Source organism: Trachurus japonicus, chromosome 7 (assembly GCF_045865225.1).
Source record: "Trachurus japonicus isolate A0001 chromosome 7, Traja_1.0".
Lineage (NCBI taxonomy): Eukaryota > Metazoa > Chordata > Actinopteri > Carangiformes > Carangidae > Trachurus > Trachurus japonicus.
In genome coordinates, this window is record NC_140913.1 from 9,869,134 (window position 1) to 9,892,841 (window position 23,708).

Consider the following 23,708-nt stretch of genomic DNA (forward strand, 5'->3'; position numbering starts at 1 on the left):
AGTCTTTTTTTGTTTTCCTATTGTTTATCATCTGTTTTTGTGTCCAATCACATCTGGTTTTGATTTTTGAAGGTTTGAAATGGGTCAGATTGCCCCAAACCAGAAAATCGAAGCGTTATTGCTTTCATTTCTGCTTTCATTTTGTGTCAGAAGTGAGCTAAAGACAGGGTTTTTCCTCTCTCTCCCTCTCTATCATCGGAAGGTCCCAATGAGCTGGACTCTCCTCTCTGCACTTATAAGGAAGGCTTGTTGTTAACTGTTGGAATCGCGCATTGACGAGGATGAAAAGTTGTGTGTGTGCGGAGATGAAAAGTTGTGTGTGTGCGGAGATGAGCCAACTCCCCGGAGTTTTGTCCCGACTTCACCAGATTAGGTGAAGTCATCATAGGGTCAACTCAGTGTGGTCACATTACCAAAATAAAAGATACCTTTAAAATGAGATCACTGCGGGAGTCTCCCTTACATAGCCTCAGTCCAGTGTTTTCAGAAGCACAAAGTTGGCCCCCAACTAACACAGGAAGACCAGCACGCTCTTTACCCTGCTTACGTAAGAACACAGCGTCTTGGCCAGGACTGAGAGTTTGATGGTCTTTTAGAGCCTGTGATCAGGCTGTCTGCTGTAATCTAAATTCATTTCCTCTCTCTCACACACACACCCTTTGAAGTAGTTCCTCATTATATTAAAGATTGTTTGTCCTGTGTGATTAGAGAGGGCATTGACCAGAGAAGACCAACGCTTGGTTTTCATATCGCCTCAGCTAAGACTGTAACTCTTCATATGTTACAGCTATCTGGATATATAGCTGGAGCTGTCAATGTCAAGGTCCAGGACAGTAAATGTTTACCAGCATAGATAAAATAACTATCTCTTTGCACTGGTATTTTCCCAACATACCAGAGCTCCATCAGGAAGATAAGTTAATAATTACGTATGTTTAACAGGTCTCTAAACGGTTTCATCAGTCATCACTGTCCGACATGTCCCGTCTCCCTCATTTGTCACTGTGCTTTTTCTTTTTTCTTCCACCCCCCCAAAAGCTCCCGTGTTAACCTTTAGCAGCATTTTGCAACAGTCCAGCCCCACGTGGGTGAGAGATAAAGGCCGGATTCCCAGTAGCAGTGAACAGTGAAAGGCCTTTTTTGGTCATATCACAGTAATCGGAGGCCAAATAAGCCAGCTGCTGGGAAGAACTCTGTAGACTCAGCACTGAACTGCGTTATTGCTGCTTGACCTAACATTGGTGAAATTTGGTCGGCATGCACTTGGCTGCCTTAGTGGGGCTGTTTTGGAGAGTTGGATCAAGGGAATAGTTTAGATGATTATAAATATGACAATTAAGTCAAGATTTAGAAAACAGTAGAGGTTTTTTTTTCCCTATAGGTCCTGACACCTTAACAATTTTAATTGTCTAATGTCTTTGGAAAATAAACTGAAATAGAAATGACTAGACATCTTTATTTTTCTGCAGAACCACTCAGGCACAAGGGGGAGTGAAGTACTAATGTTTGCAATACATAAACTCTTCTTTCCCAACAGAAGCTTTATATTCACTCATCAACTGTCCACCAGCTGTCACAGAAATGAAAACCGAGGCAGAGACGAGTGTGCTGCCTTGTTGAAATCCAGCAGCACATCCTGCACTACACTTACAGGAGGAAGGAACGGACCGTGGCACTTCCTGTCTGTTAGTCAGCGCTAAAAGTAGCTCCCCTGGGAACGACCCCACCACTGCAGAGGATGTGCTAAAGAATAGGGGAAGGGGTGGAAGTTTACCACCATTGCTGATAGATGTTGATATTTGACCCAGCTCAGGTAGTCCCACGTAAACCACACAAGTCTAAATTATGTAATATATACTGTTTATATAATCCAAGCTTAAACGCAATGCAACACAATGCAATGCAACGCAACGCAATGCAAATACTCTGAACTACTTGCGCTTTTGAAAATCACTCCGTCCAGCAGCCGTGTCTGGAAAGTAGTTCCAAATTTGCATTTGCCTCAAAAACAACTCTGCCTCGTAATATTACATTATTATTTCATAGTGTGGTGTATGTGCAGGTCACAACTTCTTCACAAGAATGTTTTGGAGTTGTTGGATTGTGTATTTGATGAGTTTGATAAGGGAAAGGCAAGTATTGTTTGCCTCCACATTGCGTTAGCTGAGCAGCTCAAGTCTATGCCCTGCTGATCTAAAATCAGCATGCACTATAGGGATTATGGCAATAGGCAGATTTGTCAAAATGTTGAACTATCCCTTTAACACCAAATAATTCAGGAGAATTTAGCAAAAGGAGGAATTCAAGGCCTAACGTTCTTTAATGTGTGTGTGTGTGTGTGTGTGTGTGTGTGTGTGTGTGTGTGTGCGCCTACAGCAGGGGTTCAGAGTGTGTCCTGCATGACTGGCCTGCAGAGGACTGTGACAGTGTTGTCACGTCTCTGCACTCAGTGAGGTTATGGGGAGGTGTTGTTGTGATGACAGATGCCAGTTGGCCCCTGTTAACACTGTAGAAGGCCCGTCATGCACAATTGGATGTAAATACAGACGATACAGGACACACGCGGGTCAAGGATGCATTTGGAGGAGACTTCATGACACACAGACTTAAAAGTTGCACCACTAACCCCATCCACTTCTCCATCTGCTGCACAGCAGCCGGCGCATTACTTTTCTCACTTCAAAAACTAAACAAACTCCAAAACACATTATCTCCAGCGAGGTTTTGCAATCGTTCCCAGTGTTTACAATCCCTCTCTTGTCGCTGTGTTACCATGACAATGCGGTAAACACAATACCTGAATGAACCTAACCTTTGACCTGCAACTGTACAACACAGTCGGCACGATTAATAGCTGCTCGTTTTCACTGTGCCTTTGAGCTTGTTCCCACCGATATCTGAACCCCACCGAAAAACATCCTGGGTAAACAGCGATGTCAGGTGAGCCTCCAACTGCTTTCTCTTCTCTGAGGATATATAGGCAAGTAAAAGGTTTGTGGAGAATACATCTTCCTGAAAAGAATGCAGAGGGACAGAGAACTTTCTCAAAGAAAAGGTTTAATGGTCGGGAAGAGGGGCCAGGCCTTCTCTTAAATCTCTCTCGACCACCAACAACAGCAAAGCCTCATGATGTTCCTCAGCTTTACTGTCTGCTTTAATACACTGACATGGGAACTGACTTCCTCTCTAGATCAGGTGCATTACAACAGGCTTGTTTCAGGCATGAAGATAGAGCAGAGACCACAAATCTAAACAGAGAATGTGAGTGAATTTAATTTCTTAATCTATTTTCATACTTTCAAAATGTGCTTTTAATAGTAGCTGCATTTTTTTTTTAAATCTTCACCTTTATCAACCATGTTGCTCCAGACTGAGCTAACTATTGCGAAGCGAAAGACTGGCACAGTGTGTGGAAATACATCGGATCATTAAAGTAGGCTAACTTTTGTGATGAAACTCAATGCTGGGCAACAAAAATGTGCCTTAAGCACAGGAAACACAAAACATACACGAACGCACACATGTGCACACACACACACACACACACACACACACTGAACCCAGAAATCTACCAGAATAATATTATAATCCAATATAATTTATTAGTTTAACATCACCCACATGTGACTGTGGGTTGGTCTTGCCAGTTCCTCAGAAATAAAACTTGTTTGCTCAAAAGCAACACTATTCACTAGCCACTCAGATTACACTTGATTTATCTTACAATGTTTGCTAGAAACAGTAATAGTATCTTGGAATGTGTATAAAAATGTGAAGATGGGCATTAATCCTCAGTAGTTCATTACTATGTGCTGATTTTATGCAAATCGGTGTTATCTAATTCTGGTGTAAGTGGAGTCTGGTTCATGTAACAGTTAAGAATTTAAAATGGTAGGCCATAATTCAATGAATATCTGATACTGTAAAATGATTCATATCAAAGTAGGAAGTTGTCTGACCCAGCCAAAAAAAATGAGGGTGTGGAGGAGGTGATGGATGGATGAACAGTGTCCAATTTCAGTACTGGGTTCCTGTAACAATGAAGGTGGTCCTTCACTTATCATTACCCATGACCATGATGTTCATTTGGCCTTAGCTAAATTTAAGTCATCCAAACCTCAACAGATCATGAAATGTCATTTTGGAATGCAAACATCCCTAGTGTGAAAATTCACCCAGGTTTCCTCAACCAATGTGCAAGTATCTGTGCAACAATTTTTTATGTCTAACTAACATGTCTAACCATGTCTAACTTTTATAACAGGCAGAGTGGGCTGAATAGGGGATGTAGTAAACACAAAAATAAGTACCGTTTTTATTTATAATGTGGGAAACTGCTAGATATTAACCAATGACTCATTCTGGGTCTCGGTGGAGATCTCATCCCCCTCGTACTATAAATCTTCCTGTTTTTACTGATCATTAGAGAGAAGCCTCTGTTGTTTAATTCCCAGAGTCACACTTTGTATGCTTCTCTCTGTTTAGGTTTAGATTTCACATGAGGAAACAAGCCAAAGCTCTGGCAAGATCATGTTACATAGGCCTTTTTGTATGCTAGCAAAAGGCATGAGAATGCAGAATGCATATCATATGAGCCAGTGTGTGTCTTTCAACCATACAAGTGTGTGTTTGTGTTTGTCTGGGCCTGCTGTTATGACAGAGGGTCATTCCAACCTTTGGAGCTCTTTAAATGCGGACTCTCCCTTCCTGTGATGGAATTCCTCCCGTCAAAAAAATTCTTCCAAACAATCTCTATAATTAGAGCACCCAGTCCAGCAGCATCCTGCAGTAAGTGGATTACCTGAGGTTAAATAAAGAGAAATAATAAGGAAACAAAGAAGTCTCTGCACAAAGCGTCATGGCTGTCAAGAAAAACTCATCAAAAATCTAGTTTCAATTTATTTAATTTCTTCAATAAACTTTTGTTATTGTCCCCAGTTGACACAGCGAGCGTGATTCAAAAACAGCAGACCTTCCCATTACATAAAAAAATGCAATAAATCTGTATTCGTTTGAAAGAGGATATGGGAGTGAAGGGGTAGTTGACAAAGGTCCTGCCAGGTTCACACCCACATATTTTGTACTTCCAGTTTGTCCCAGAATGACCCCACTTTGATATGTCACTCTTTATAAATTATTTGTCTCTTCCTCCAGCTCAAAGTCGGGGACAAACAATAGCAACAAAACACTTTATGAGACCGCCATATCTGAATTTTGTCATCATTTACATACAGTACTTAAAAGTAAACTTTTATGTCAACTGGCAAAGCTTAAGACGACTCTGACACTGGTGCAATAGAGAGAGATGACTTAATCCATATTTTTAGTTTTTTGATACAAGTAGCCCATAGTATAGTATAGTAGCATATGCAATAACTCTGGCTAATGTGAGCTAATTGACAATCTATGCTCAGCCTGCTGTTCTAACGTTCTTGGGTATTTGCTTATGGATCTTATTTTATTTTGCATTGCTATATTTACAGGTTTTTCTTTAGCAATTCAGCAAAGCAACGATTTATAGGCATTACCAAAGCTACATAGTCAGCATTACTGTAACAGTCGAGAAGATAGTTCAGCATCAAAGTCCTATACTTTCCAAGAGTTGTCTGCAGAAGTGGAAAGCAACCTTGTTGTTTTTTCTATTACTTTAGTATTATTTATTTCCTCCGTGCTGAAGTTAGCATGCTAACCAGCAACTGTCTCATCACTTTTCCGATACCGAGTCACTGTAGGTTCATGGCTTCACTGAAGACGAGTAACAATGTCTCATATAATGCAAACTCTGAAGCCTATTGTTGCATTAATGCATGTTTTTATGCACCATAGAGGTAGTAAACAGATAAGATAATTACTGGGAGGCAACAGTGAGTGATAGCAGACCTTTGGCTTAGTTTATAGCTAAACTTTGCCAACTGTTATTCCATACTTAAGTTACAAGATGATTAACTTGTTTGGAGTGGGATGAATCTAGTATATTTCTCAGTAGTCCTAGCTTCTTAGCTAATATTCTTTTCAAAAGGTGGGATGGTAGCTCTGATATGCGCCAACATACAGCCTGCGGACTGGGGTGTGTGAGCAAGGTTGGTGAGAAAAGTTAGGGTGGAGTTGGGTCTGTGGCCTTGAGGAGTTTATGGCTCCTTGCTGCCGCAGAGTGCTGCTAAAAACTCCACATGGCTTATTTTTACACCTTGTAGTAGGCCTATACTTTGCTGAGTCTTCATTTGCTTTTGAAAAAAAAAACGAACGTCTAAATGCTGCATTTTAAAAGTTTATCATAACAGTGGTTTGGGGGGTTAGGGGGTGAAAGCACTGATATTTTTGGAAACCAAAATTGATCTTTTTGTATTTACCCTTCCTGTAGACAGCTTTATTGTTAAAACAATGAACATGTGATAGCACACCTTTAAGGTGTCCTGTATTAAACTGGTGTAATCCTAGGGCCTCGTTTTCAAGACAGTTGAATATGAACACGTATTTGATCATTTTCCTAACAAAGCAGCTTGGTCCCACTTGAAGTTTTAATCATTTACCCCTTGCTCTGGAATGGGAGTTAGTTACTCATTCAAAGAATGTCAAGGCTAATGAAGCTGCTGAGGATAACAAGATGCAAGTGTTTGTGAATCCAAGAAGGTCACTTGTCTGTGGGGGAGAGAATCGACTCTGCTACTTCATAAAGACAAAGCATTTGCTTCATCATGGGCAAAGCTGGATACTTTTATAACATTAAGCTCAACAATATCTTTCATTTCAGACTTTTACAGAGGGGAGCTGCTCTGCTTGTATTTTTAGCAGCGGAGCAGGCGGCAATCATCTTACTCCTCTGGGTGTACAGCTTGCAACTTTCTGGTCACCAAGTTCTTTTGGTTAGTTTCCACGGAAACCAGACGAATGAGTCACCTCAAGGGTTCAGCCAATTCAGTTGAGGGGGCGAGCCCTGAATTTCCAGCTCTTTTCCCCAATGTGGCAGGCCTGGAAAATGAAAATGAAGGGAGAGAAGACGGTGGCTGGAAGGTGGCACACTGCCCAGCTCTGTTCTTACTTAATCTGCTCTCTGCACCTCCTTCTTCTCTGCCTCCCTCACATGTCTGAGCTCCCACACTCCTCTTTTCACTTCACTCTTTCTTCCTCACATTCACTTTTTTCCCACCCTTTCTTGCACCTTTTTCTCATTGCCCCCAACCTGCACATTTACACTTTTGTAGCTTTTACACAGTGAAATCTGTTCCCAGAAGTTTCTTTTTTGATGCAATTAGTAGCCTATATTTACCCATGTGTCATGCCTGCGATGGTGTGACAGGCCAAAGATCTAATTTTGGTGAATCACTGTGTGGAGCAATTCACTCACCACTGTTTAGATTTTGATTGCAGGTTTTGATTATGAACACTTCCTGTGGGCAGCCTGTATCTAGAACAGTGTTTACTTGGCCAATCAGAAAAAATCTACTCCAGCTTCAGTTCCTTGATTGTTTCCCACCACCATGTCCTCTCTTCTGTCACTGCTCCTGTTATTACCTTCCCTTTTCACTCACATGACTTTATTCCACTCCTTAGGCCAACCTGCTGTCGTCATGCTTCTTAAATGTGCCCTGCAAACACACACACACTCACACACACGCACACAGAAACACACACCACACCCTTCAACCTCTGGTCCCTAACTGTTCCCCCTGTTTCGCTCCCACTGGGAGGAGGTCCGGTGCATTAGGGACCGCTGCATGACTGACTGACTCACACCCGACACACCCAGCAGATGTGAAGGGCAGAGGGAGATATCAAGAATGCGTGTGTGCGTTTGTGAATGTGACAGACAGAGCGAGAGATGATTCATGCTCCATCTATGTCAACTGTTTTTCTACGGAAAACGGAAAAAGAGGTGAAGCGGAGGCTGTTTATATTAGAGGCCTTTGACCTGTTATGACTGACTTATGAAAGACTTGGAGAAAGTTCTTAAACTGTGATGTTCCGGCTGAAACTGTTTATCTTAACTCGTGTTAGCTGCTGATAACCCTCCATCGACCTGCTCTTGTTACCATTAAATAAAAGCCCGTAATTCTGTCAAATGAATTAAGGAGGCAGTTCATGAGTTTCGGCTCAGGGTGATGCAATGTGCTTGCAACACTTGGTATGTTGAGTTCATCTTCAAGATTCAAAATGTAGTTGCATTTTTGCATGATTGCAACATTTATCAGGGACATTACGTATTACACATTACAGCTACTACACATTATAACATTTGGCTTAGTTTATTACAGTTTTTCCACTTTGTTAAGACCTTTTAATGATGACATCCATGCTTTTTTCCTTGAGTTAGAAGCAGTTTGATATTTTATGAGTATGAAGGATAACTCCAAGTTCTATATGTACATGGTCTATATGTACTACTGTACAGTTTATACTGTAAGGACTTATGCAATGAGCCTTCGTGTCCACACACTAGCTGTAAAGTGATACCTTCAAGCACGACTACACTGGAAGGGAAGGGGGTTGGTGGGGCAAAATCCACAGTCCAGATGTGTGAAAAAATGCATGTTTAAGTTCAGTTGAAACTGATATGAGGCATCAGCAGTCAAACCAAGCGTAACCCCAAAGTTCCTGCCTTATGGTGGCCGTGCGAGCTTGACGCACTTCAGCTTAGGAAACATGTGTGCTGCAAATATACAAAACCAAATATACAGATGTTCTGCAAGAGGTCCTGGTAACTTTTCAGTGCCCCCCATTGAAAAATTTGCTGTTATCTGTGCTGCTTGAAAATATTGACAACAAATTATTATTTATTTAAAGATTTCAAAGATTTCCTGAGGTAATTTCCAGAAATAATATGGATTTATATTTGGGCCAAAATTGGCAAGTTGAGAGGATAAAAGTTGTCACTTATATCGACGCAGCTTTTTGTAGATTCTTACTCTGCCAACCTGGTTTGCCATAGCTGCAGGTCTCTATGTTATCACAGGCAGTTTCAGAGCACACAGACGGAGACACAGTGGAGGAGGCGTGAGCTGTTATCTGCCGTGTAGACGGCTCCATTATGTCTCGTCTCTGGGTTGGTCCTCCTATAAGTCAGTGTCTGAGAACCCATGTTTGAGATACTTTGACTGCATATTTTTAAAACCTATTGTGAGGCTGCAGCTCACTCTTTCATCCCTGGATGTAGCTTGATATTAAACTGGTAGATTTCTTTGATTAGCTTGATTTGCTAAGGTGCCTCCTGTTGAGTCAGCAGCTTTAAATGAATGTACGGCTTCATTCATTAATTCACGTCATTTAATTCATGTTAACAGATTTTTGTTGAGTAACCATGATGGAGCACAGTGAATCCTCAGTGGGTCTCCTATCTTCGTGCAAAGCCAGAGGTACGGCTCAGGCAGCCCTCTTTGGGGCCCACCGAGGAATCACAGGCATGCAGGAGAGATATGCACTTCTGTCCTTTTTTTTCTATCTACCCTCGCATCTATCTCCTGAGCCTGTCATTCCTATCATCTCTCCTTTTCTTCTCTGTCCCCCCCGCTCGCTGGGTTGTCTCCCCAGCAGCTTTCAGGCCTGAATATGAAGCATGTGGCTGCTGGGGCTGAGCAACCCAGCAACAAAGGCTTATAGAGTGTAAGGGAATCTGGATTTACAACTTAACAACACATAGAGAGACTGGCATTTAGAGCCACTCACTGCAGACACACTGTTACACACACTTTATAGAGTAATAGCTGGGGGCACACAGTGTTGCAGTGGAATGTAACACAAATTAGGAAACTAATCTTCTGCTTCAATTGGGAAATTAGTCTTGAATAAAGACTGGCAGAATGATTAATGGTCCTGTCTGAGGAATGTTGCACTGGTACAATAGTATATTTCCAAAAAATTGTGACATTGTGATGATGAACAGAGCATCGGTTTGTAAAGCCTGAGTTCTAGCTGTAAAACCATCCCCAACTGACAGATAAATTCCCAACACATTGCTCCTCACATCTTCATCAACAACATGTGTACAGCCTATAAACATTAAGTTATGTAGAGGTTAGTTTTTATCAAAGGGAGACCAGAAATCAGGATGACTCATGTTAATGTAAATAAACAGAAAGCAGAAACTGGAGCGGTCTGCTTGGACATGGCATGGGAATCGGGGTGTTCTGCCTATAACAGGACAGGGCTGAAAAACCGTGGGTCAAGATGTGAATTTCTCAGAAGCTGAAAGAATTTCCCGCATTCGCTGCAGACGTGCGTGTGTGGGAGGAGAATGGCACAAAGCCAGGCAGCTATCTATCACTCTGTATGGGCAGGGCAGCTGGAGCATCCCATACAATAAAACACAATGTTTGTGTTCTGTGTTTCATTGGCAGATTATCAAAAGTCAAAGTCTAAGTCAAAGGAAATCATCTTCTCTTACTTATTGACAGTTTGAGGATAAGCCAAAGTTGCTAAACTCAGCAGCAAGTTATCTTAGCTTAGCATAAAGACTGGAACCAGGGGGAATGGCCGATCCGTGTGTCTTGGTCTGGTGTTTCAAGGCTAAAATTTAGTTCAACAAATAACCTTATGTAAAACAACCAAATAACTTATGCATAAATATGAACAATAAGATGTAAATTTGTCACCTCGGATGGATCTTCAACAATGACAGACAGGCTCTATTAATCGGTGTCCCGTCTTTATGTTAAGCCTAGATAAGCTAAAAGATGTTTATTTCATGCACTATGACAAGAGTGGTATCACTCTTCTCAACTAACCCGCATATTTCCTAAAATGTCTAATTATTTCTTCATGAGAAACAGTAAATACATCAGTGAAAAGGCTTTGAATAAATGAACTGTGGTTATGTTTTTCTCCATAAGACAAAGATAATAAACAGTCACAGCCACAAGGGTTCACTTTTTGTTGTTCATTTTTTATTTTTGTTAAATAGAGCTTTTTTTCAGTTTCTAATGAATTTGTTCACTGGATTGTACGTCCTTGCTCTCTGACACCACTTTGCCGTCCACCAGGGTCTGAGTGACTGTCACCACTTTGGTCTGCACCTTCTTTGTCTCAATGGCATCTTCCAGCCTGGAAAAAAAGAGCAAAAGATGAGTCATTAAAAATTCATTCAGTCATTGCTATATACACTAGAGTAACTGCTTTTAAAATTTAGCAGCTGATATAAGTGTGGGGAAAACCGTTGTGTATTGATGCAGACAAAATACTTGTACTCTCTGTATCAATGTCACTTCATATTTACATGAAGCTAATTTGAATCAAATTTGCAAAACCTGCTCTGCGGACGAAGCTATGGTGTCGTTTAGCTGAGACAATGCAGAGAATTGATTGTTCAGCCATTTGAGGTTTACAAGCAGTTTTCACCATTTCTCCCATTTTCGCTCCTCATACTCACATTAAAGGTGGTTCACCGTCCAGCAGCCTCCTGTACTCGGCGATCTCAGCCTCCAGTTTCACCTTGATGTTAAGCAGGACCTCGTACTCTCTTGAGTTATGCTGGATGTCGTCACGGATCCTTGTCAGCTCCTCCTGCAGCCTCAGGATGACGGCGTTGTACTTCTCCACCTCCATGTTGTAGCGCATCTCGAGGTCACGGAGTGTGGCTTCTAGGGACGCTTTCTGTTGAAGGGTGAAAGACAAATTGTCAAAGAATCAACAAGTGCAGTCCATGGAAAGATACACACAGTCTGGATCCAGAAAAAAGAGCCTTGAAATGAGCCATCAGTCTTCCTGGAATTTGTGATGTCACAATGAGCAATGGGCCAAGCCCACCTGGAGCCACCATCCAACCTCGCAGGATTTTATTTCTCTATTTTTTATTTGCTTATTCAGAAATCAGTCAGCCTCTGGGCATCTTCTAGCAAAGTTGAAACCCCCTGTTGGTAGCTTTTTATCATAACAGACAAAAAAATCATCAATAAATGTTCTGCTAGCAACAGAAAATTTGAAAGTAGCCTACTGTACTGTATATTCTGTGGTACGAAAGCTGCATAACCAGCTTCCACACTATGCAAAATAGTAGACCTGAACAAGTGGGTATACTAGGCTCAAATGAAAAGTTGTGACCACTGGTGACACAATGATAGATTAGCAATATCTAAAGTGACACAAAATATTCTTACCAGACTGAGTGCAGACTGTAGGTCGATGTCCAGTCCCTGATACCTCCTCCTAGTTTCACTCATCACAGTTGTGGCCTCCTTCAGGGCTTCTGTGCTCTGAGTCACTTGCACCTGCACCTCTGTGATCTGGACACAGGATGAAGCAGGTAAGAAGGTGGTTAGAAAATAAAGCGGGTGGATTGAATGTACTGAGCGAATATGCCCAGATGAATTACCTGTGTATCATGCCATGCTTTGAGGTCCTCCTGATTCTTCAGCGCTATCTTCTCGTACGTGGCCCTCATCTCCTCCATGATCCTGGCCAGGTCCTGTCCCTTGGGAGCATCAATGTCCACATTGACGCCAACTTGGGTAATCTGTTCGCGCAGTTCAGCAACATCCTGTTAAGAAGGAAATGGTCAGGGAGGGAGTGATTTCCAGAGCAAGGTCAATGGCATTTTCCTGTGTAAGGGTTAAGGAACAAGTCGACTGCAGAGGATCTACTTGTTCGGTTCAAATCCAGTTTGTCAGTCATTCATTCATTCAGCCATGCATGTAGCTCCTGCCTCAATTCACTCACAATCTCATGATGCTTCTTCAGGGTGATCAGCTCTTCCTTCAGGGATTCAATTTCGCTCTCTAGGTGCAAGCGAGACATGTTGGTGTCATCCAGAAGCTTCCTCAGTCTGGCAACGTCAGCTTCCACTGTTTGACGCATGACCAGTTCATACTCCATCCTAATGGAACAGAGATAGCGTTACATCTGATGAACTAATGAATGCTTGTTTGAGTTCGTTCTAATTTGCATACAACGTCAAACGCTACTCACTTGACTCTGAAGTCGTCTGAAGCCAGGCGAGCGTTGTCTACAGCGATCGCAAGATGTGCATTTTCCTTGGTCATGTCAAAGATCTGAAAGAAAGAGTCACGGACTGTTTAATCTACTGTATTTTCCCATAATAATTTTGATGGACAGTGAAGTGTAATTATCCCTTTGATGAATTGGGCTGGCGAAAGAACAACCAAGATAAAACTGTAAATCATAACAGGATAAAGAAAGTTGTCTTTTTGTCAGAGCTTGACACGGACATGGAGATAAGAATCAGGTTACAGATTATAACTGTTTTGAAATGAGTTAGTCAGAGCCTGCCTGAGCACAGTACATTTGTTTTTACAAAGTTTAAGAGATTGGACCTGAAATGGATTTTGACTCAACATTATGTGACATTTCAAGAGCGAAGAAAATAGAAGATTCAGAGGTTGGTCAATAATTCAGACATTTTAATATTGACAACGTTAGAAAAATATATTTTGTGACCAAACACGAAACGTTATTGACCTTCATCCTATATGTTCATTCAACATTTCCTGTTTGCAGACACTTTATCTTTAAAAACTAGAAAAATGAAGTGGTAGTTTTCGTTGTACATTTCTTTTTAGCAATTTTGCATCATGTTGTAAAATATAACCAATGAATATTTTCCAATTTACCTTTGGTTTTTCATTTAGGAAGTAGACTAAATATGACAACTCTAGGTACCAGACTGACAGATTTGTTGACTCACCTTGCCCCTCAGCTCTGCAATGATGGCGTTGTACTTGCCGTAGTCCCTGCCCTCCAGTGGTCCTTTCTTTTCAATAGCCTCTCTGATCTTGATCTCCAGCTTGCTGTTGGCCTTCTCCAGATTCCTAACCGTTTCCAGATAGCTGGCCAGGCGGTCGTTCAGGTGTTGCATGGTGGTCTTCTCATTTGCAATGGCCAGGGTTCCAGAGGTGGCTCCAGAGGAATAGGACTGGTAGTCATAGCCACCGCCGAAGCCGCTGCCAACCCTTGTGCCGTAGGTGACGGTTGAGATCTTGGTACCATGGCCACCTGCTCCTCCGCTGACGCTGTGGGCGTAGGACCGATCCATTTGTCTGTGCATGGGACTTACTGGATGCATACCATACCGTTTCATCATGGGCTCCATTGCTAAATGAAATGTGCTGGTCAGTCAGAGGAGAGGTTCTTCCAGGTACGGCTGAGAGTGGAGGACCGAGGAGGGACCCAGGGTCTTATATATCACTCTGAAAGCAATATAATACTCCCTTCTGCCACTCCTCTCCTATCTATATTACATTTTTACCTTTAGCCTTCCAACTTAGACTTTGTCCCCCCAACCCACCCTGTTACTCAATCAAGGCAAAAGTGAATGCTGACAATTTCACATCGATGGGTGTATAAAATGATGTATCCATGGTAACTGTGATGCCATCAAACCAAATTGTTAAAACAACTCAGGATACTTACGTCAGTGGGTCACATTATTCCACTGGTTGACATGATCAGTCAATATAGTATATGTACACAAAATGTACACAATCCTGATGCTGTAAATTCTCAAAATAGAATCACATAAAGGTTAAACTTTTTACATTATCCTGGGTTTTATTTGAAATATTGATCGCTCAGGAACTCTGGTAATAATACGTCAGTGAGCCAATCTAAAGAGGGGTGACTCTGAGCCACATCTTCTGGTTGACTGATCTCAGGGACTGAATTAAAAGCTGATTTTAGGTAAAGAATTCAGAGAAACCAAATCCTGTAAGGTTGGATGGTATGTCCAGGTGGATGGAGCTAAGGTTGGTGACTGCATTGTTGTGAAATCACAAAGTAACAGAAGTCCTGACAGGTCATTTTCAGGTGCGGCTTTTGAATACAGGCTGTGCGTATTTGGACCTCTGTGTTGATACTTTGACAGTACAAATATAGAACCTGGACATGACTTTTAATTAAATTAATCTTGAAGTAATGTTAAATACAAACTACAATGCTCTGTGACTGATTATTTATTTAATTGAACTGTAAAATGGAGATGTTAGTGGAGGGAAAATTATAGAAACATAAAACGAACATGTATGAGACCTTTAGTGAGTTTAGACCTTAGAACTAACAGGTGTGGGCCAACGGGCACAGGTCACTTGAGAAAATCAGGAAGTATCATGTGTAAAACTGTTTTTTGTCTCCTCATGTTGACAATAAGAATGATATAGAATTACAACACCCTTGTCCATGGGTGTTCAGATATAAAATACCAATGATTATGCTGGTGGGGAGCATGTTGCTTCAGATGAGATGATAGAGATACAGGAGTAATGTTTAAAGCCTTTTAGTTGCCAAAACACTGTGGGGTTGTTTTCAATAAGGAAGGACTTTATAACTCTGTTATCTTATCATGGCAACAATCAGTTTATCCTTCATCTCAAACAGTCATAAGGTAAACAGTGGAATCACCATGTACAGGTTACAACCTCCACCGGAAGAGTGCGCTCACATGTAAATGGTTTGACCATGTGAATTTAATTTGTGGAGATGTATTCAATTTCCACATTAAATAAAATATGTATAACTATTGGATGTCCATATGAAATATATGCACATAAAAAATACATAAAAACAAACAAACAAAAACACACGTACGTACATAAATGTAAGAACTATATATGGAAGCTTTTCCAGCTGTTGAGTTGCGTAAAGGCATATCTTATCTTATTTAATTTGATCTCATTAGATACTGGAATTATTTCATATTTTGACATATTTGTCAAGCTCATGCCATCCATCCATTGTCTATGCTGCTTATCTGTGCAGGGTGCATTTTGGCTGGAGCCAGTCCCAGCTGACACATGGCGAGGGCGGGGCACACCCTGGACAGGTCACCAGGGCTGACACATAGAGACAAACAACCTCACACTTTCACACCTATGGACAATTGCCAGTTAAGCTCATGTGAATGTCTGAAATGTGGGAGGAAGCTGGCACAGTGAGAACATACAAAGTTCACACAGAAAGTCCCCAGGCAACTTAATCTAACTACTGCACTACCTGGCCACCTGAGCTCATACCTATCTGTATAAATATGTTATATAGGGTTATGTGTGTATTTTTATGTGGTAGACAAATGTTAAGAATTGATAGAAATATAAACATATTATTCGTAAGTATTTTTTTAAACCATCATATGTGAATTAAATATGCAACATTAAAAAAATAATCATTTATAATTCATTACAGTTTGTGCTGTTGCAGGACTTGTTTTTTCTTGCTGATAGCAAAATGTTTTTTAATAGTGACTGAAATATTTAAGAACTACCTGTAACATTTATATTATTGTAGTGTACTTGTAGAGGAGCAGTGAAAGTGGCGATGAAGAGAAGACAGTTGGCCTACATTATTTAGCAATGCTTCTAAAGGTGATGATGTTTCATCTGCAGGTTTGATTATTTGACAGTGGCCAGGAGTTCAGTGGCCTGAAGACTTTATTGATTGGTATTATGAGTGGTAACCACTAGAACTACTATCTGCTTGATTCAATTATTAATTATTCCACCATTCTTATTCATCAAGTTATGAAATGACATATTTGCCATTAATGATTTTCATTTGCAAACAAAACATCATACTCACACCAATAAAAATTTCCCAAAAATGGACTTTATTGAAATGTTTTTTGTATCACAGCACAACAGGGCAGACTTTACTGGACAGAAAGAAAACCAAAGGTGATGAAGTATAAAAAAAAAACGTTTTGTGTTTTATTAAGACTCTTTATTCTTTACTTTGAAACTGTCAATGTCTTGAATGAGTTTGTCTCTAAAAAAAAGTGGACAGTTCTCCAATTTGTCAATTCTGAATATCCGCCTGTCAATACACAAGTACATAAATAACGTCATGATGAAATAAATAAAAGATGATTGAGTTTTCCTCTGATCCAGTTTTTAAATCAGCCTGTAGAAGAGCTGTAAACCCAGGACTAATCGCAGCGATAATTCAGCGGGAGTTAGTGCTGTTTGACTAAGAGTTCAGGAGAACCCAATGGAAATAAAACTTGGGCCAATTGTTTGTTAGTGTCATGATGCTGGGAATGTGGTTGTTGGGAGACGCCAGGCGACTGCTTCTGCTGCTTAAAGCTGCTTGGTCTCTGTGCTGGAGGAAACCACCTTTCCGTCCACCAGGGTCTGTGTGACAGTCATCACCTTGGTCTTCTTGACTGTTTTCTGCTCTTCCAGAGCGTCCTGGAGCCTGAAGAAGAAAAATCAACATCATTTTAACTATCACATTGTTTCTAATTATACATTAAAAAAAAAAAAAAAGTATTTATTTTTTGTGGTTATGCAGCAGAAAGTGAAACTCTACGCACGTGAAGTCTTCGCCGTCCAGCAGCCGTCTGTATGTTGCGATCTCAGCCTCCAGCTTCATCTTCATGTTGAGCAGAGCTTCGTACTCCTGTGTCTGCAGCTGGATGTTGTTACGCAGCTGTGTGAGCTCGGCCTCCAGACCCAGGAGGACGTTGTTGAGAGACTCGATCTCCATGTTGTAACGCATCTCTGTGTCCCTCAGTGTGCCCTCCAGAGATCCTTTCTGTGAGCGGGAGAGGAGAAGAAAAGAAAGGGTTAACATTTTAAAGTTAACCTCAAGGAAGGCTCCATGGTGACGGGTCACCGGAGTGTAAAGCTTGTGTCAACAAAATAAAAGTGAGACTTGAAATGAGAGTGCTGAGTGGGGGGAAATGAAGTGTGTGCTGACAGAGGACTTCTCACCAGGCTCCTCTGTGACTCCAGCTCGATCTCTAGGGTTTGGAGCTGTCTGCGCAGGTCGTTCACCTCTGTCTGGGCGCCCTTCAGGGCCTCTGTGCTCTGGCTGACCTGGGTTTGCACTTCTGTTATCTGCAAATAGAAGATGCGAGGTCAAAGTCAACTCGAGACTTTCACTTTTGAGATGAATGCCCACGTTTGTTAATGATTTGACGTCTTGTCACCAATCACTCACCTGAGATTCGTGCCATGCTTTCAGCTCTTCCTGGTTCTTCAGTGCCATCTTCTCGTACTTGGCCCTGATTTCCGCCATGATCTGAGACAGATCCTGTCCCTTGGGAGCGTCAACGTCCACGTGGACTCCTGACTGGGCGATCTGGTTACGCATCTCCATGACTTCCTGAATAGACAAGAATGCATAGAGAAATTAATAAAAATGATCATAAATCCTAACTTTTTTTCACATCTGAAATAGAGCATATTCTTGTACATTTATAAGGATTGAAACTGTGACCCAACTGTGACTCCCAACTTCTCCCAAGCATAATCCCATGTTATGGTAGGGTAAATATACAGGGGGTAAATCTAAACCTACATCTGGGGCCTCAAACACTTCATTAAATATTTTCCTTCAGTAAACAAATGGCTGTGTTTTGGCTCATGAATTGAAATTACAGTAATTTGAATTCTTTGGTGTCTCCAAATGTGGATGGGAACCATTTTTATGATGAGGTTTCCCACAATATTCACATAGAGATTTTTCAGATTTCTGAACGAACCTCCCCCTTCCCACTCAAGTTTGTTTTCCAGAACGCCTCCCTACTGCTGCCTGGCAGGATGTGTCGGCTGCACTCGTGGCTTGGTGTGTATACAACACTAACTTAAACACATGATGATGTTTGGATAGAGTATTGAGATGAGCTGATAAGTAAATAATAATTCACATCCTCTAAAGGGTGTGGGTGTGGCTTTAAATTATGTCCAGAGGTGTCTTTTGTTTGGGCTTCATGTGCAGCACTAAAAATCATTCAACACTCAAATAGCATGAACACAACCTTTCACTAATCTTTGACTTTAAAGCTCAAGTTAAAGGTCCATAAATCAATTTTGACCATAAGCTTGCGAAGAAGTGATGAGTTCCCACACTGGATCAAACTTTCCCATATGATATTTATGCATTTCTGTTTTTAACCTTTGGTTTTTCCAATATGAAATGGGTGGGGCCATTGTGGAAAATTGTGATGTCATTGTGCACCAGTTAGAAATTAGCACAATTTGAATCCCATCTCTTTTCTAATGTGATGCAGCTGTCAGTATAATCTTATAAAGCCACATCAACACAAGCCAAATGAAGCAGATTAGCTTCATAATCTTGATAAAATTATCTAAAGATGTGTTTTCAAGTGTAAACATTGGCTTATTGATTATTCAACTTGAGGATTCAGGGGGTTGACACTTGAGGTTTGAATTTGTATGCTGTCACACTCACATTTTCATGGTTCTTCTTGAGGTGGATGAGCTCCTCCTTCAGGGATTCGATCTCGCTCTCCAGATTCATGCGGCCCATGTTGGTGTCGTCGATGAGTTTCCTCAGACCGACAATATCAGCCTCCACAGACTGGCGGATGGCCAGTTCGGACTCGAATCTAAAAGGCACAGATCAGCGAGGTGAGGGCTTGAAAGCCTGATACAGCGGCTCAAACCCACAAAGACTTTTAGACCTACTCATTACAACATGTTTGTTTATTAACTCAGGGTAAACCTGCTTCTAATTGGTCAATAATCTTGTCTGAGGAGCCAGCTGTGTTTACTATGTTGCATGCAGGCTATGACGCAAAGGTGATGACTAAGGGACCAGTGATCATGTCACAACGTTTTTAACTTGCAACCCATTGAGCAGTAAGACAGGGCGTGTCGGCAGCTGTCTGGCAAAGTATTTTACTGTCTCAGCGGCCTTACTTCACTCTGAAGTCATCGGCTGCCAGGCGAGCGTTGTCGATGTTGAGAACCAGGCGGGCGTTGTCGACGGTGGCATCAAACACCTAGAACAGGTTGATGAAAGACAATGATGATTATGTTATTCACTTTCTAATATTTGAATCATAAAAGCAACATCCAGCTAGCTTAGCCTAGCATAAAGACAGAAAGGTGCTCTGTCCACAAGAAACAAAATCTGCTTACTGAGAAACAACCTGTAATTTGTAAAACAATTAATTTTAACATTTTAATTTTAACCATGAGGGAAACACGTTCAAAAAATGTCAGTTACAGCATTGAGCTTTCCTAGCTGATTTAGCTGGCTTTGTAGAGAGATAGGCTTGCTGTTTCCCTTGTGCTAAACTAAGCTAAGATAAACTATGCTTAGGCTACCTAAAACTGTACATTTATTGCACAGGAATCCTACTCTTCTCTGTCATCATGAGGAAAGAAAGTTGAATCAGATTTTTTGGTAACCCTTTAATTTACAGGCTGTTCATTAAAAATGACAAGAAAGTTAATTGAAAATGTCAAGAAATAGCCAAGAAATTTAGCTATTGCCTCATAATATCTAGAAATAGCCTGGAAATCATGGTCAATTTCATAATGTCGAGAAATATAGCCAAGAAATAATGACTGATTGCGTAGAAATAGCCCAGAAATAACAGTCAATTGCACAGACTTGGTGGAGAAAAATGCTGGCCTTTACCAAAAAATTCAAAGCATGAAAACCATGTGTAGCCTAATCTTTTGCCTTCATGAAAAACATGACATTACTATGAAATTGAGCTTATAAGCTATTTCCTGACATTGCAATTACTTGTTATTTCTTGCCTATTTCTTGATATTATCAAATAATAACAGCCAGTAATTAAAGGGTTTTTAAAGAAAACTAGTATAAAGTACAATTCAGATGCAATTTAATATCTGTTTTTTTGTGGTACATTACTCAACTGGAAAAAGCAGTAAAAGGTTTGGTGTAAGAAAATATGTGTCACTGTCTGGATCTGTAAATATGGCCTGTGACGGAAGACCGGTGGCTGCTGTATTTGCTTTAGCAGTCACTGTGGGGCTGATAAGGCTTAGAATGGATGGCAAGGGACATATCCAGGTGACAAAGTCCAGGAGCCAATCAGTGGCTGCCAGGCAGCAATTGTCCTTTCACTGCTCAGGAACAGGATCTATCCTGTCAGCAGCGCAGGGTGGGGGAAGGTAATTTGCATGCGGAAGGTAGTGATGGTGGTTGTGATCGCGGCTTTGTGCATACGCGCTTGGTCAGGTGATTGCACATGCGTCTCCTTGTGTTTGCATGGGTAGTTGACTTTGTGTGCTCTACAAGTCTGGGCTGTGCCGTGAGACTGAGTGTGTTTTTTCAGAGGGGCTATGAGGCGGAGGGCACGCAGGCCAGAAGAAAAATGAGGCCTGTTGACCCCGGGCTGTTTGGATGAATTGCAGCCCTGGGCTTTTTGGCCAAATAAAACCAAATTTTCAGCAGCTTTGCTCTTATGCAATGTGCAATGAGAGTGATAAAACTGGGAAATGGATGGTAAACTCCTTCTTCTTTTTCTCTGCCTCCCATTTGTGTCAAAACAGGGTCTGTCGACCTTGATGCTGTTATCTCTCCCACAAGGGAAAACATTGGGAAAAGACATGCTCTATGTGGGCATGCACTCTCTGCTCCAGTGGGAACAGCACTGGAGCCTAACTGGAATGTTCCATTTGGAAGCTGCACTTGACTAAATTGAAAGGAAAAATGTAATTTTCCTTGAATACACTGTTTTCTTTGTGGCATTCAATGGGGCAAAACCCAGAATGAATTATTAACAAATTTTCCTAGTTGTGTAATGTCTGGTTTTTATTTCACTTCTTAAATCTTTTGGCACTAAGTAACAGATTAACAGTAGGCCTATATGTATCAGGTGTTGAAGGTGAGAGTTGAATTTATTGTCTTATTAGATTAATTATTTATGAAATGCAGATCATAAAGTCTTTTGAAGTCTTTCCTTATCAGCATCTATTGCACATATTGTATTGTAAGTCTGTAAGGTATGTTCAGTGCCATTGTCCAGCTAACAACACATTATTTGGATTACATGGAACAGAGGAAAAAGGTAGTTAAAGTTGTGATGTATGGGGCTGCCAAGTGACTCATTAATGTCTGTAAAGTCCCTGGACTGGTGTTTTTGTTTCTCTGTGCTTTCCTGTTTCTTTGACCCCTGAAACTCCAACATTCCTCCTCCATACTGTTTCCGGTCCAGCCCTCGGACCCCCCGACCCACAGAGTATCAGTGGGCACAGTGCCAATGACCAGCAGAGACTAAACAAACCCCTGGTGTCAGGAGTCTATATGAACTCAGATTGTAGTACAGAGTGTATTACAGATGACAGAGGAACATCATGGTGCAGTGTAAGAGGTCTTCAAGAAGTGTTGAGTTTCAGTCTTATTGCTCAAACACAGATCCTTTGCATCATTTCCTCTCAAACATTAATCATCTCTTGGCCCTGGGTTTCGTCTTTCAGTTCATTCATTCTCCAACGCTCCCTAATGTTCTCCTGCCAGCGCACCTTACTCCCACCCCTCTGCCCTTAATAAATCAACACATTCACATTCACCAGCCTGCCCCAGGCCCCCCTTCCCCTGCCTACTCACCTTCCTCCTCAGGTCATCCAGGATGGCCTGGTACTTGCTGTAGTCTCTGAAGTCTGGTCCGCTCTTCTCCAGGGCCTCCTTGATCTTTACCTCCAGCTTGTGGTTGGCCGCCTCCAGGGTCCTCACCGTCTCCAGGTAGTTGGCCAGACGGTCATTCAGGTTCTGCATGGCAAACTTCTCATTGCCCATGATGTCGGCACTGTTGCCGCTGGTGGTCACCTGGATGCCCCCGGAGAAGCCCCCTGCTTTCATGGAGCCCATTCCCATTCCCATCCCGCTTCCCAGGCCGCTGCGGTAGGAGGAAGAGATGCTGATGCGGTCGCCGCCGGCCCCGCCATGGATGGAGGGGGCCTTGTAGACAGGAACAGAGGTACGAGAGATTGATATAGCAGGAGCCCTGCTACTGGTGGAGGAGCGCATGGAGTATGTAGTTTGCTTGGAGCTTTTCATTGTTGCTGTAGAGTTTGAGACTCAGTGATAGAGACTGTGAGTACGAGAGAGAGGCACAGGCTGGGCCGGCAGAAGTGGGAGCTCACAGACACAAGGCTGCAGGACAGGGAAGCTGTTAAACTATATAAACCTTGTGGGCCCTCAGGTCCGCCCCTTAGACCACTCCCCTTCATCATGAATCACCTCCCTCTTTTCCACAGGCTGAAACCACAGGGCTGCTCACAGCATGCCTTTGTCCTCCACAACCTCCAAAGTTGGTCAATTCTGAGCACTTTGTGGGATTCAATAAGTGAGAGATTTACACACTTTTTGTTTGTTATGAATGACACTAAACATCATTTTAACTCCTCATTTTAAAAATCCCCACCAAAGTTATTCAAACCAACTTCTTCAGTTGTTTTTAATTATTTTCAGGCAGCAGTTGAGTTAAGTGGGAGTGAGCCACAACTTGGTTGAGTAACTGTCAGCTTTATTTTAAGGGGATTATTTATAACAATAAAAATAAAAGAAAACTATCCACAATTATAACTTTGATATGGGAACATATCTATTTGTTGGCATCTATTCTGAATGGGTGAGCTAATATTTCTCAGAGTGACACCCAAATTAGACTCAACATGTTATCAACTTCTCCACCCCACCCCCACCCGAAGAAACACAGTGACACATGATGGAGGGATCATCACTTTCAGAGAAATCAAATGAGACGTGTCGGTCGCTGTCAGTTCAGTCAAGTTTACTGGAAGGATTTCATCATTGTTTTAAGTCACTGTGTGTGAGATGACGCAGTGTCACACCTGGAGGGGCGTCGCATCATGTCTGGTTTGTAATCACAGGGAAAGAAATGAATTGCAACATACAGTATCAACAACGCGATTAATGTCTTCTTTACAGCAACACTTTTACCAAATGTGTTAGACTGTCCTTTTTTGATTTCTACTTCTATTTGTGCAATATGTCAACCAATGCAGAGATAAACGGAAATAAATGCC

At 41.6% G+C, this 23,708-nt stretch overlaps 2 protein-coding genes across 3 annotated transcripts; both read right to left on the reverse strand.

Annotated features, from left to right (window-relative positions):
* Positions 1 to 10,855: 10,855 nt before the first annotated feature.
* On the reverse strand, positions 10,856 to 14,161 carry LOC146984202 (keratin, type I cytoskeletal 18-like). Its single transcript, XM_085781148.1, has 7 exons — positions 13,631 to 14,161; positions 12,895 to 12,977; positions 12,646 to 12,802; positions 12,302 to 12,466; positions 12,087 to 12,212; positions 11,360 to 11,583; positions 10,856 to 11,034 (listed from the first exon to the last, which is right to left on the reverse strand). Exons 1-7 carry the CDS (start codon positions 14,033 to 14,035, stop codon positions 10,911 to 10,913), a joined length of 1,284 nt encoding a protein of 427 aa, XP_085637274.1. The 5' UTR covers positions 14,036 to 14,161; the 3' UTR covers positions 10,856 to 10,910.
* A 2,362-nt stretch (positions 14,162 to 16,523) lies between these two features.
* LOC146984203 (keratin, type I cytoskeletal 18-like) lies at positions 16,524 to 22,814 on the reverse strand. Of its 2 annotated transcripts, none has more exons than XM_085781149.1 (7): positions 22,267 to 22,814; positions 19,599 to 19,681; positions 19,129 to 19,285; positions 17,875 to 18,039; positions 17,646 to 17,771; positions 17,246 to 17,466; positions 16,524 to 17,127 (listed from the first exon to the last, which is right to left on the reverse strand). In XM_085781149.1, exons 1-7 carry the CDS (start codon positions 22,714 to 22,716, stop codon positions 17,010 to 17,012), a joined length of 1,320 nt encoding a protein of 439 aa, XP_085637275.1. In that variant the 5' UTR covers positions 22,717 to 22,814; the 3' UTR covers positions 16,524 to 17,009. The 2 variants fall into 2 exon arrangements, with proteins under 2 accessions (XP_085637275.1, XP_085637276.1); XM_085781150.1 differs by having other exon boundaries at positions 16,524 to 17,120; positions 17,242 to 17,466.
* Between the last annotated feature and the right edge of the window lie 894 nt (positions 22,815 to 23,708).

Excerpts from the sequence above, each read along its gene's own strand:
- LOC146984203 (XM_085781149.1), bottom strand. The coding sequence starts at position 22,716 with ATGAAAAGCTCCAAGCAAACTACATACTCCATGCGCTCCTCCACCAGT. Across the intron at positions 18,040-19,128 it reads TCAAGAAGAACCATGAAAAT|GAAGTCATGGAGATGCGTAA; the intron begins GTGAGTGTGACA and ends TTGTCTATTCAG. Across the intron at positions 17,128-17,245 it reads CTGGACGGCGAAGACTTCAC|GCTCCAGGACGCTCTGGAAG; the intron begins GTGCGTAGAGTT and ends TTTCTTCTTCAG.
- LOC146984202 (XM_085781148.1), bottom strand. The coding sequence starts at position 14,035 with ATGGAGCCCATGATGAAACGGTATGGTATGCATCCAGTAAGTCCCATG. Across the intron at positions 12,467-12,645 it reads TGAAGAAGCATCATGAGATT|GATGTTGCTGAACTGCGCGA; the intron begins GTGAGTGAATTG and ends CCTTCTTAACAG. Across the intron at positions 11,035-11,359 it reads GACGGTGAACCACCTTTAAT|GCTGGAAGATGCCATTGAGA; the intron begins GTGAGTATGAGG and ends CTTTTTTTCCAG.